Here is a 13,713-nt window from a genome sequence, read left to right as displayed (position 1 = left end):
ACTTCAAATGGTCCAGATATTATTCTCGGGCCAACTCCTACGAAACCTAGAGCAATTGCACTGAAATCAGTGAGACAAGACTGGCTTTATTCATCCAACTCGAGGAAGATCCATGAACTCAGAGATCAGGGTATGGAAGAGCTGCCTCTCACTCAACTAAACTGCTGTTATTGGAGTGTTGTATGGTGTCTGGGTTTGGGAGGGTTTTTTTCACTCTTTGATGAAAGTGATGAAATCAGAGCCTGCAGCATTACTGTAGGAAGGGGTATGTTCTTTTCTGGCATTATAGCCTTCTTCACAGGATGCAGACCGGTACTCCATCGATCAGGACTGGCGGGGGTAGCTGGGTACACCCAGCCGTGTACCACAGTTCCCTGTTCAGCTCTGCAAGATACTCCAGAAAAAAAACCCCATGGAGTATGCCGTAACCTGCTAAAATGAACCGCAACGCTTATTCAAATTTAGAAAACTCCACCTATTTTCAGGACAAATAGCCAACACCCTCTGGGGGCAGAAGGGGTGGCCGAAACCCTTCCTTTAACAAGGAACGAGCCGGCAGAGTCCGCAGACGGCCGGAGCCGCAGTTTGGCGGAGCGCCGCTCCAGCGCAGCGAGCCCGTGACATCCGACGGGGCCGGCGCTTCCCAACCTGCTCGGCCGCCCCCTCCCCGCCCGTCCGCCCCCGCGGGGCCGCGCTACCTGCGCCGCTCCCCGCCCCGGAGGAGCGGCCGCCCGCCCCGCCGAGAGGCGGGCGCGCTGCTCATTTGCCTTCGCTGTCAGCAGCCGCGCTCCGGCCAGCCCGCGGGGACCGGGGCTGCAGCCGCAGGAGCCGCTCGCTCGCTCTCTCGCTCCCTGGCAGCGAGAAAAGTTTGCTGCTCTTCACCCTGCTCCTTCTGCCCCCGTACGCAGCCCCCGCGGCCCGGCGCGGATCCCCCGGGCAGGGGCATGGCGAGCTGAGCGGCCGGAGCGGGCCGGGGGCGGCCCCGCCGCACCTGAGCGGCGCCGGGCGCGGGGGGCTCCGCAGCGCGGTGCCCCGCGGGCGGCCATGCGCGGCGGCGGCGGCGGTCAGCGCTGAGCCCCCCCGGCCTGGCCGCCCCCCGCCGGCCCGGGCCGAACCCGCCGCCGGGGGGCAGGGCCGGAGGGCGGCGGGCAGCCCCCGGGGACAGCGGGGAGCGGGGACGTCGCCCGCCCGCGCCCGGCCGAGCGCCATGCCGCGCCGGCTGGCCTGGCTGTGCTGCTGCTGGGCGCTGCTGAGCGGCGCCTGCCGCCCCGCCGAGCCCGCGCTGCCCGCCGAGGGCGGGGAGCCGCCGCCCGCCGCCGCCTCGGGCTTCCTCTACCGGCGGCTGAAGTCGCACGAGAAGCGGGAGATGCAGCGGGAGATCCTCTCGGTGCTGGGGCTGCCCCACCGGCCCCGGCCGCTGCCGCGGGAGCCTCCTGCCCCGCCGCCGGGACGGCTGACGGCGGCACCGCGCTTCATGCTGGACCTCTACCACTCCCTGGCCGAGGGCGCGGAGGGCGGGGGCCGCCCGCCGACCCCTGCCCCGCCGCTGCCCAGCCCGCAGGACAGCGCCTTCCTCAACGACGCCGACATGGTCATGAGCTTCGTCAACCTGGGTGAGTGAGGGCAGGAGGGAGCGAGTCCTGGGCTGTGCGGAGCCCGCCCGGCCACTCGCCCGGGCAGTGCGGACCGGCGGCCGCTCCCCGGTGGGGCGCGACGGGGTCGGGCTTTGCCGGCTGGGACCCACCTTGGAGTGCGCGGGTTTCGGCCAGGAGGGCAGCTCACTTCGGGGAAGGGCAAAATCTGTCGCGAACTGTAAAATAAGAATGTACTCCAGCATGCAAAACTTTGGGGGCGGGTGCGTGAAAGGAAGGAAGAAAAAAAGAATTTTTTTTTAAAGTAGTTCTTGTTCTGATGGTAGTGGTCAGAGCCTGTAGTTCAGAATTAAACACATCTTCCTCCTCTGCTTCTTGGGCAGCTGAGCTGGGGTCATGCCAGAGTACAGGTTGAACTCACTCTGTGCAATGTCCAGCAGTGCAGAGATGCCTTTCGGGCTTGAATGAAGTACAGTCACTCTGTTTCACGATGTCATCGTCTTCTCCTTTTTAATTTCTTTTTTTTCTTTTTTCTTTTTTCTTTTTCTTTTTTTTTTGTTTGTTCTAAGGGATCAGGGCTAGTGTAGCGGTGTAGGTTACTCTGTGTAGGTTATTCTGGTCACTGAGTACAGGAACGTGATTAAAATCTGTGTCGTGGAAATCTTGAATTAAGTTCTGTTAGACGTCAACCTGCTCTTCAAACAAATCATCTTGTTAGCGTTGTGAAGGGCTCTGAGGCGGGCATTGCAGTGGGAAAGTCATTAAGCTTTTTTACTTAAAGGAGCTCTTAGTACTTTGCAGTTATAAGGAAACAGTGTAATTAGATTCAGCCTAATCTGGCGAATGAAAGTATTTCAGTTGGCAAATTACAATTCCATTTTTTAGGGAATTCCTGTGAAGCTCAAGTGTCTTAGCCGATCAGCTGAGAACTTTGCCTTTTTACTTGTGCTGCCAGAGCTGTGTGCCAGAACGAAAACAGCTTGTCTTGTTTTACAAAAAACACAAAAAGGACCAAACCCAACTTGTGTGTTTACTCGTTTGGAGCAGGGATATGACACTGCAGCAGGAAATTTCTCAGAGCTCCTAGTGCTGGTACAGGTATTCAATAGCTTTGTACCATGCTGTGTGCACCTAGAACAAGTGCTGATTAATTTTTGTACCTGATGGGAATCACGTAGTAGGTCAGAAGCGTTGCAAATAGTTGTTGAAGGATTTGTCTACATCGAAGCCAAGGCGACCACTACTCAGGCAGCTGAGCTGCCTTAGGTGCTCAGGCCTCCCAGGAGTGTGGAGCCCCGTTGCCTCCTGGTACCTCAGGTGTGTACCTGTCAGGGTCTCAGCTGTCTTGTTTAAAGTCAGCTCGGGGATGTTTAGGTGGTGCTGCCATCTCAGAATTTGGGTGCTTTTGAGACATCCTGAAACTGTCCATCAATTAAACCAGTGGGGTGTCAGCTCAGAAGCTGAGATCTAGGAAATACTGTACAGGTTTCAAATCCAAAGGGCACCTGCCTCTGTTTTTCTTCCCTCTCAGGCTCCACAAACCTCTCTGTCCTTTGAATACAGGGAGCTGCTGCTGTCTCTTTTCTTTGCTTTGGGGACTTTCAGGACCTTTACTTGGAGCTGTGAATTTAAGCAGTGTGCTGGCTGTAGCTGTTTGTAAGCAATCCCCATGGCACATTTTACCTGAGGGATGTGAAACAAGGTGCCTGCAAGGAGCTAGGCAGCTCCCAAAAGAGCTGATTTCAGGGATAAGTGTGAGCATGTGGTGTTTTAGTAGGTAATTAGCTGTTTATAGAGCACTAGGAGAGTATTAGATGGTAGACCTGAAAGTATAACCCCTTCCACTCATATGATTCAAATCAGTTCTGATAATTTGGATCCAGACACTTATGTAGCAACAAGGAAAATTATTCATGTAGTGCAGTAATATAGTGCAATTGCAATGCTAGTTATGTGTCTCAGGAAACATGAATCAACTGTAGAAATTTTTCATCAACTTCCAAATCCCGAGTCATAAACTGTAATGCCATTTAATGTGATTGTTTGTTACCAGAGTGTTGACAAATGGATGGGCTGGGACTGAACAGCTGTTTGGCTGTTTTCTGTGGCTTCTCTGACATACCAGGGATTTTCTGGGGTCTTTCACCTGTGTATTGACATTTACTTTTCCATTTAACAGCAATTCAGGTCAGAAAACTAGAAGAAGCCTAAGGTTATATTCCAATATGGAAACCAAAGGTTAGATGGGAGAAAGCCAGCTTGTGATCTGTCAAAGTAGCTTATTAGATGAAGTCAGAAATGCTGCAAAATATGGTGGGATCACAGCAGAAAGGGAATAATTCTTGATTTCAAGCACACTGGCTATTCCAATGAAGTACATGTCAAACAACACTAAAAACTCACAGCTGGAATCTGCTAATAAGTGGACATTGCCAGAATTATTTTAGTTTGGGCTTTTTGGATGTGGCCATACGTACAGTTACTTCTGTTCAGTTAAAACTGACTTCTGAAGAACTTTGTGTTCAACCTTAAAGACTTCCCTTTCCATTATTGAAGGGACAGCTACCAAAGAGATGTGAGGGGCCCTTGCTCTTCTCTCAGGGTGAGGAGTGTATGATGTCACCTGGGGATGGAGGTGCATGTGACTGTGTGGGTGTCATGTCAGCGTGGGTGACCTGCCTTTAGGTGCTGATGCTGCTTCTGCTGCAGCTCAGAACTAGACAAAAGTTTGATGCATCTCATTGTGCTGGAAAACCATCATCTATGCCAGCTGTGCAGAAGAGTCCTACTTTGTCATGAAAGTTTGCAGGTGTTGATGTTCTTATAAAAGTGCATTTAATTTTTCCAGCCCTGTAGCCCAAAGAGAGTCACTAGCTTGGAGTCACTGCTGATTTTAAATATGTAGAGCTCCAGCCCTTCCTGACCAAACTACATTCTTCATTCTGGGGCAGCAGATATGTTTTCTCTTTGGGGAAGGCTGTGTTTCCATATGTGCTCAGGGTATGAATCCTCTTTGCAAAGGTCTTGCAAAGCTGAGGGACTTCGGTTAGGTCTCTGATTATTCAGGCAGTGCAGGTTTATACCAGTCTTAAAGGTGATGGTGTTCTTGGAGATGGTTTCTATTTTGTTTTGGGGGGTTGCTTTAAGTGAAAAAGGAAGGTCACAGAGGTGTGGAGATTCTTCAGACACAGGGAGTTGCTGTCTTACAGGGAGGACAAGAAATATCAGTCTTTGAAATGGGGAGTCTGGGATTTATCTTGCTTACCTGGTGGTGTCTGTCTTGTAGTATGGGCTTGCAGGGTGTGGACAATGATTCCCAGAGGGGCTGATTACAGGGGAGCTTGGTGTGTCCAGGGTTTCCAGGAGGTGCTTAGCACTTAGCTTTATAAAGCACCTGGACAGCAGTATCTGGGAGGATAAATAATTTTTTGTTCCCATTGCAAGCAAAATCACACGAGATATAAACCAGTTCAGATAACTTAGATAATAAATTTAATCTATCAGGTTAAATACCAAAAATAATTTGACAGAAACATAACTTGTCCTTGTAAATTTGATCTCTTTTTTTGGGAAGATTATCCTAGAAGTGTCTATTTTGGGTGTTTTCGTTAGGATGAGGCATCCGACAAGTGCCTGTTTCTTTTCATTTCCCACATAGGAAGTCTGGATAGCCAGAACAGATGGAAACATCTGCATGAATTCCCTGACTAAGCTGGGTACCAACTTCAGTGCTATGGAAATGGCTGTAAAGCAGGGTTATGGGGCTGGGGTGGGGGAGTGCATTATGGGCCAGCAGGCATTTTTGTGAAACTATTCAGCTCTTCTTGTAGGAACAGCCTTGATATAAATGTGTGGCATGTCTTGACACAATACTGTTGGGAGAATAGCAGGTATTTATGTTTCCTATCTGGAAAATATACCTTCCTCATGGCACGAGATAAGGTTATCTCCTCTTGGCAGAGCAACCTGGGGTTGGTATGGAGATCCCTCTTGAGGCAGGGATGCTGGATTGACAGCTTGACTCCAGTGTTCTCAGGCACATCAGTGCTGATGTGAAGGGGATCTGCACTCCATCCTCTGTTTCACCAGCTGGTGTCTTTAGAGTAGTGCATGCTGTGTGAAGCAGCAGAAAACAAGACTCTCAAAGACTTTGCTACTTTACCTGCATTCAGAATTATTTTTGTATCATGAAAGGTGCTGTGTGAAACAATCCTATGTCAGAACACGGTCTTCACCCATGTCTTCCTATCCTGGCCTCCAACTGGGAGGAAAAACAGCCATGTACTTCCTACAGTCAAACCCAAGGAATTCAGTGGCAGTCTGAGTTTCTGCCCTGACCCAAATCTGGGGCTGTTGATAGCTGTGCAGGAAAAGTCTGAACCCATCAAACCCGCCAAAGATAAGGAATCATAAAAGGTGTGCTTTGGGGTGTGGTACCTGGCTATTCAGCATTGTGGCTTTTTGTGGCAGACTAACAGCACTGATTCACTGTATCTCTACTTTTGGAGAGAAGGTTTTCCTTTTTATCCTACGACCAACAGGTCCCTTGGGAGGGCTTCATGCAAAAGGTTGAGGGGAAGCTCACCTTTTGCCAGGCAGTCCTGCAGTCAGCACTGAAGCTTCAGCACTATCTGAATTGGAGTTGTGGTGAAAAGCCTCTTCTATTTTTGAATCCCTGAACTCCAGGCAATCCCCATCTTACCTGCAAGATTTCAAGTGTCTGCTGGGGCAAGGGTGCACCCTGTCAGTACAAGGAAGTTGCTTGGAGGTAAATATAAGATCTGTTGTACAAGTACTCTGTCTCTCTCTTTCAGTCTCCTTGCCTATGAAGCAGCACCTTATGGATCTGATGTCTTACAAACTGGCTTTTCATCTTTTTGGCAGTGGCCAACTACCAGATTTCCTTCTAGGAATGATCTTGCACAAATCCATAGCACCTTAGGTGCAAGCAATATGCCTTTATTCTGCACAGCTTTTCACAGGAGGGAAGCAGTGCTCCAACATCCTTACATGTGTTTTTAAAGCAGGTGAATTTTTTCATCTGAAGGATTTTGATCAGCCCACCTGCCTTTTTCCCAGTACCATGCTTGCTGTTGGGAGATAGGAAATTAGGCAACCAAGATGCATCAGGGATGTTGCATGATTGTATTGATGGGACCGCACCATTCATACTGTCATCCCATCTGTTTATACTCTTGGCCACGTGTTGTAAAGGTCAAGACATCTACTCAGAGGGAATAACTGGAGTGTGTGATGCTGCAGATCTGACTGTGCTGCCAGCTGGCTGTGTACAGCCTCACTTGCTCGGCATGTGAGCAGTGTCCCCCACGTGTGTCCAGAGCAGGCCAATACTAGAAATCATGAAGCTGATGATGGGAATGAGTTTACTGACTTCTGCCAAGCCTTGTATAGTGGGCTTTGATGCCAAGACAGTTTCCCAAGTGCTGAAGAGCGACCTTATATTTACTGTTCAACTGATGCAGTTCGAGATCTTCATTTATGTAATCTCCTTGAAGTAGCTGCTACTTGCAAGCTGCCTGTTAGTGTGAAGATGTCTGACAACATGATTACAGAAAGGGCAAATGGTCTTTTAGAAGTCCTCAGCTCCTCTGGACTTGGAGTTTGAGGGACTGTAGTCATCCTTCTGCCTTTGGCTAGGAGCCCTTGAAGATGTGTGGCTCCTGGAAATGCCACTCCTCAAAACCTGTACTGTTGAAACAAGAGGAGGGTCATGTTCATGTAAGCAATTTGTTCAAGTCTCATTGTCATCTGGACTAAGCTACTGGGACCAGACAGTGACATTAGTAGGATTATTCTCTGTCTTGTGAAAGCTTTTCAGAGCTTGAAAATTTACAGTCTTAGACTTCAACATTTCACACAAATTTTTCTTCCAGCAACAACAATAACAACAGCAATTTATTTTAATTGTAAAAAGCTAGTATTGCCAAACCAGTCTTGAGTACTTCAAGCCAAATTTTTAATCTGTAAATAAACGAAAATTTGCATTTTGAATTAGAAACCCAGGTGTGGGGCTGGGTTGGTGGTTTGGTTTTATTTCATTAGTTTGGTTTTTAAAAAATTTTTTGTAAAAATATAAACAGAACTTCCCAGTTCTTTCCCTCAGGAAAAAAAAAAAAGCTAAACCAGTTCTTATAAAAAGGTTTTCTTTAGGCAGTTTTCTTCCAGCTCAACATGGCTTTAGCAGAAAATCACTTGGGCAGCTGTCATGGATGTCTTGTGCTGAGCTCCTGCTGGGACTGCTTACTGCAGACTTGTACCTCTGCCAAGGAGCTGTGGATCCTTGCTGGGTCTAGCCCGGTGCATTGCAGTGGTTACACTCTCTCTTGTAGTTTTAAATATAAACTTCTAAGTGATGTTTGTGATTTAGGAGGAAGGAAGGTGGTGTTTAGACTTTCCATGCCATGGAGTCACAATTCTTTTTAGATCATCTTGCCTCATTGCTAACTCATAGGGGGTTAGAGGAAGGTATGATTTACTTGGGTCGTAAACAGTCCCATTGTGTGTTTTTGCTGTATCCCAGCAGATGCACAGCTCTGCTGTATAATACAGCCCACCTACTAATCATTTAACATTTCCATTTGACCATTTATGTAGCAGTGTGAAGCAAAGAGCAAGCACTATTGCCCAAATGGAAATATGGGTTATGGGTGAGATTCCCATTTGTTACAGCAAGTATCAGACCTCAGAGCCTAGGAGATGGAGGTTGAAGACTGGAAAGCTGTCTTCTGCCCACTTGATTCTTGGAGCCTGGTGTTGGGTCACACCTAGATTCCCTGTTTGATGGGGAAACAGTTTTTAACTCTAAAAAGGTAGGTTTAGATTGGATATAAGGCAGAATTTTTTCAAACAGAAGTAGTGAGACGCTGAAACAGGTTCCCCAGAGGAGCTGTGGATGCCCCATCCTTGGAGCTGTTCAAAGTCAGGTTGGGTGGAGCTTTGAGCAATCTGTCTGACTGCACAATGTTCCTGCCCATGGCAGGGGTTGGTCTGGATGACTTTTGAAGATCCATTCCAGCCCAAACTGCCTGGAATTCTAAGTGGGAATTGAGAGGACACTCGGGATTGGGATTCTGTAGCTGTGATATGCTAAGGCTGAGGAGACATGCCTGAAGAACATTCAGTGAGTTGTTTCTTTCTGTCTTTTTTCAGTTGTGGCTGGCAGAGGATGAGGAGTGGTGCCTTCTGCAGAGCTGCAGCACTTGCAGCAGGCGTGGTTGGACTTGCAGCAGTGCACAAAGTGGCCTGGTGCTTTGCATCCAGAGCAGGCTCCCACACAGTGGCTTTGGGAAGGGCATGGGGCTGCAGCTGCTGCAGGGCTGTTGCAGGAGAACAAAGCTTAATTAAAGAAGCTGAATCCCTGTGGGGTTGCAGGGGTGTTTAATACCTCGTAATGGACTTTGATTCTGAAAACCTGCAGTGGACTGGGGCTGGCATTTCCTGAACTTTCAGTTACTTAAGAAACAGTCTTGTAGTCTTGGGCAGAGTTTTGGAATGGATTTTTTTGTTTGTTTGGGTTGATTGGGGTTTTTTTGGTGATATGATGAGATGATTTTTTTGTTGTTTTGTTGTTAAGGGCACAAAGATTTTGACAACACTGCTTTCAGCTCTTTTTATTTTACGTAGCAGTGTTCATCATAGCACAATGACAGAATTGAATCAGTGGTAGCAACAGTGGGAACTTTTGGCAAAAAAGGATAATGTAGACAGAGCCGAAGTGTTCTGCTAACTAAAACAGTAGCTGTATTTTTCAGAGAGCTAGACATGACTGTTTTGATCCAATGTGGTGTTAATCACAAGAATACATAACTGCTTTCCTGTGAACTTTCCCCTTAAAAATATCCAATGATATCACCTGATGTTTTGCACGAATGCTCAGTATAACCAGAATTTAGAACAGCTGGCTCCATATAAACTTGGAACATTCATAGGTCAAATATTAGTATATAAATAAAAAACATTTTGAAAATGAAAACAGAAGCACAGTATTGGAAATATACTGAATGTGCAGATGTACTTCATGGCTTGAATAGCTTTACAAATTAATCAAGACAGTGTTAACACTTGTTCTGAAGAGTCAAATTTCCTGATAGTAAAAGAGAGAGTGTTTTCAAGCAGTATTCCAAAGATGTGTTATTCTATGCCTGTTAATGGTTGTTTGCAAGTGGGAGAAATGTATGAATTGGCTATTTGAAGCACTCTTTTAATGAATATATATTTGTTCAACCCAAAATCTTGTCAAATGCAGATCTACAGTTTCTTTTATCAAGTGTAGGTTGTAAAATGTGCTGTGTTTAAAGCACGCACAGAGATGTTTATGTTGAAGTGTACTGCTGCAGCTTTCTTATCTTGTCACCCGCCGCATCGCATTCGCGTGGTGTGTTATGGTCAAGGTATTAGACACTCTGTTTGTACAAGGGCTAAGGGGTGACATAATGTCTATTGAAGCACAAGTGTTAAGCTCCGCACCAGGCAACAAAGAGCACTTAAAAAATGAGAACAGATTAGAGCTCATGAGCAGGGCCTGATAGTTGCACATGTAAGCCAAGAGGTGTTGGGCGGAGGAAAGGGTCGGCAGCTGTGGAGTGAAACGTGTGCCTTCTTGCATCCTTGTCTCTCCTGGGCTTTCCAGACCATTTGAGAGAGAAATCTGGAAGAGTAAAACTCTTAGCAGTCAATTCCAGTCTTTTTACAGGGAATAAAATTATCTAAATAAGTTGGAAAATAAGGTTTAACCGTAACTAATGTGTACAAGATGCAAAAGACTTGTCTGCCTCTGCCTTTGTAAACACTGTAATAATACAAAGTTGGTTGAACATGAACACTCACTGTGGCCTAACTTCCCTATTTTTCAAGCTGCTTTAAAATATCTGGATAAAGGTTCTGTATCAGGAATTAAAGAAGTGGTCAGAGCTTTAATTCCTCATGGCACACAGGTGCAAGCTCCCTCTGTTCAAATTCAAATGAACAGAGATAGAGGCAGAAGTCTTTAATTGCCAGAAAAAAGGAGGAGGCATATCCTTTGTCACTTATCATGGGCTTCCCATTCACATTTCTTCACTTTTTTTGGCCACACAGGCTGTATGGTACAGGAAGAGGCCTTACACCCTTTTAATATATCTGAATCTTCATAATGATGCCAAGCCTGGTTCTTCAAAACATTTGTGTGCAAGCAGGTAGAGGCTTCTCTGCAAGCCTTGACATGTGTGTGGAATTTTGATGCAAAATAGTAGGAGGATAGGCCTAAAATTTAAGCCTGGTTTGAAATTCATGTTTTAATATCTACACAAAGATTTGATCCACAAGTACAGAATCCAGGTGCTCAACGTACATGATGAAGGTTGGCAAAGAAACCCTTCATTTTAGAAAACCAGCAGCTTCTCTTGCCCACAAACCGTCATCCTGAGACAGCATTTCAAGCATGCAGACCTTTTTGCTTAATTATTGTAACATCAAACATCTTTGACATGAAAGGGACCAAGCAGTGGCTATGCAAGATAATGACTTGTTTATAAAAATAATTTAAACAGCATATGAAAAGGATAAACATGCATGTCCTGCCAAAATTCACTGTATGTTCTGCAGGCTTTGGTGATTGTGAATCTCTTGGCTTGCTCTTTAAATTTTTTTAAATTTTTTTTTAAACCCACAAAGAAAAAAGGCAGAGGGGGAAGGGAATGAAGAGAAATGACGGGAGACTTTAAAAAAAATTCTCATATATAAGGAAGTTCCAACTTATTATACTATGGAAGATAGCTGGAGAGAAAACACATTTGTTTAATGTACTACAATAGATTTTCTCTTTGAGATGTCTGTGTCTTGTCTCTTGCATGTGATAGTTTTTACACTTTAATGATTGTAGCAGCTGTACTGTCCAAAAATGTTCCATTCTGCAAGATATGTAATGCTCGTTACTTGCTAGACAACGTCAAGATACTGCTCTGTCTCTTATTCAGAACCTCAAAACACTTCATAAGCATTGAAGTTTCACAGTGTGCTCTGACAAATGTAAATCACTCTTATACTGATTTTCCAAATAACTAAGCTGAGGCTCAGAGGTTATGGCTGGACCAGGGCTGCGATGAGGTCCCTGAAATTCTTGCTTTCAGTCTTGCAATCTCACCATGAGCCTGCGTGCTGTTCTACTGACCTGGCCAGTCCTCCAGGGCTCATGGAACCAGTGAAACACGAAGATCTTTTTTGGTGAAACCTGTCTTTTCTTCAGGTGGCAGTATGAATCAGCTGGAGCCTGCAGGCTCTCACTTGGCTTAGGCTTTACTTCTTCCTGCTTGTGAACCTTGCTCGTCAGTGTTGGACGGTTTGTGCCTTCTGCAGCCATGCTCCATTAGGGACATGGCTCTTCAGACATGCTTGCCGACAGCTGAACATAGGAAAGATGAAAGAGGGCACAGGCTAGCATCACATGTTTCACTTAAAACTGTTGAAGAGTAAAGGTTTGGTTTACTTTTGGTAATGTCTACACTGCAGGGAAGTGAATAGTAGATGTTCTTCTGACTTAACTGACAGTTTTGTTGAGAAACTCCCCATAAAAATGCAGTGTAACAGCTGAAGCAGGTATAATGACTCTTTTATATTTCAGAAACTATTGAGATTGGGTCTGCCTGATACTTTTGCTATCTCTAGTCTCAGTAAAAACAGTTTTATGGGGTCCCAAAACAGTCTGTTGCTTCTGGCAGCCAGAGAGCTGGCAGCTCTGATGCACTGAAGCTTGAAGAGATAGTTCATTAATTCATGGCACTTTCCAGAATAAACATGGCAAACCTCCTCTGAAATAACACACGGTAAATCCTCCTTGTCACTCAAGACTGCACATTTGTCTTCCAAAGGGGGCTGTGAAAGAAGCTGTCCGTCTCCTAATGAATGAAAAAATAAATAGAAGAAGAATTGTGCATTGTGTCGTACTTGACATGGTGAAGCTTTGGGGTGGAATAACAACAAACCTTTCCTCCCATCTTATCCCTGTTGGTTGTGGACTGAAACCAAGCAATGCCCACTGGGCAGGCTATCAGATGGCATAAACTATTACAGCTCTTTGCCAGGGATCTCTGGTGGGAATGGCAGCACTTTTTGCTCCTCCTTTGACTCTTTTTGGAAAGGTTAGGTGTCAACATCTCTCAGCTTCAGGTCCTCAGGGATAGACCTCTGGTCTCTGTGCTGGGAGACTTGTGAAGGTTGCTGCAAGCTGGGGTTACTCGCAGCGCACAGATGTTTTGTGCAGCTTGTTATTTTCTATGTTGGAGGTTATGAGTCAGATTACTGTTACCAAAATGTTTATGTGAAATCATTTCTGAGTCATATATTTGCATCATATACAACCTGTCTGACAATCAAAACATTCAGCACTCGGCTAATGATTATACTAAGTTTTCCAACACTCTGCTCCAACATAACATAATTACACGGCAGAGTGCAATATATTACTTTGACAGGGTTCTTCATGCATCTTGTGATGTCAGAACATCATCATTGCTATTATTTTAAATTATCAGAGTTTGTTGCATGAAACAAAGTTAAAAATAGTGAGAGGCAGTTCCTGAGAAACAAAATGCCCTGCAAATGTTCCTGGGTTTTTTCAGTTCCCCAAAAAAGGTATTTCAAGAGATTGCATGGTACTTCTAACATTATTCTCTCCAGAGTGGTGCTTGATCAGGACTTATTGGTTTAATTGACAGATTAGCTGTGGATATTTGCCTGCAGGACTGTTTGGTAATTTCTCTAAAATACAGTAATTTCATGACTATGACGCGTATCCTTTTGACTAAAATTTTCCCGCGAACCTGGAAGTGCGCCTTATAGTCCGGTGCACCTTATATGATCTACAAAGTTGCGAATTTTGCCGACTCCTGGGGGGTGCACCTTATGGTCGTGAAATTACTGTACTTTTTAAAGATAGAAGCAGAGTATTTTTAGCAGCATAAAGTCTCTCAATTACCACTTAATGCGCTTTATGATTGTCTCTTGTGTGAGTTCTAACATAAACAGGAAATGCTTACAAATGTATTCTAAAAGGCTGAGGCGAGCATTTAAAACTGCACTTACCTTCAGTTGTGTGAGAACTCAGCAGGTGTGTTTGCTACCCTGC

General features: G+C 45.7%; 1 protein-coding gene across 1 annotated transcript in view; it reads left to right on the top strand.

Annotated features, from left to right (window-relative positions):
• Positions 1-1,207: 1,207 nt before the first annotated feature.
• Positions 1,208-13,713, top strand: part of BMP6 (bone morphogenetic protein 6) — an 86,558-nt gene continuing 74,052 nt past the window's right edge. Inside the window, exon 1 of the mRNA XM_033066038.2 lies at positions 1,208-1,613. Within this exon, the coding sequence (XP_032921929.1) occupies positions 1,208-1,613 (406 nt within the window). The remainder of the gene's footprint in view (positions 1,614-13,713) is intronic.

This window comes from Catharus ustulatus, chromosome 1, assembly GCF_009819885.2.
Source record: "Catharus ustulatus isolate bCatUst1 chromosome 1, bCatUst1.pri.v2, whole genome shotgun sequence".
Classification (NCBI taxonomy): domain Eukaryota; kingdom Metazoa; phylum Chordata; class Aves; order Passeriformes; family Turdidae; genus Catharus; species Catharus ustulatus.
This window is presented reverse-complemented; position numbering and strand designations above follow the sequence as displayed.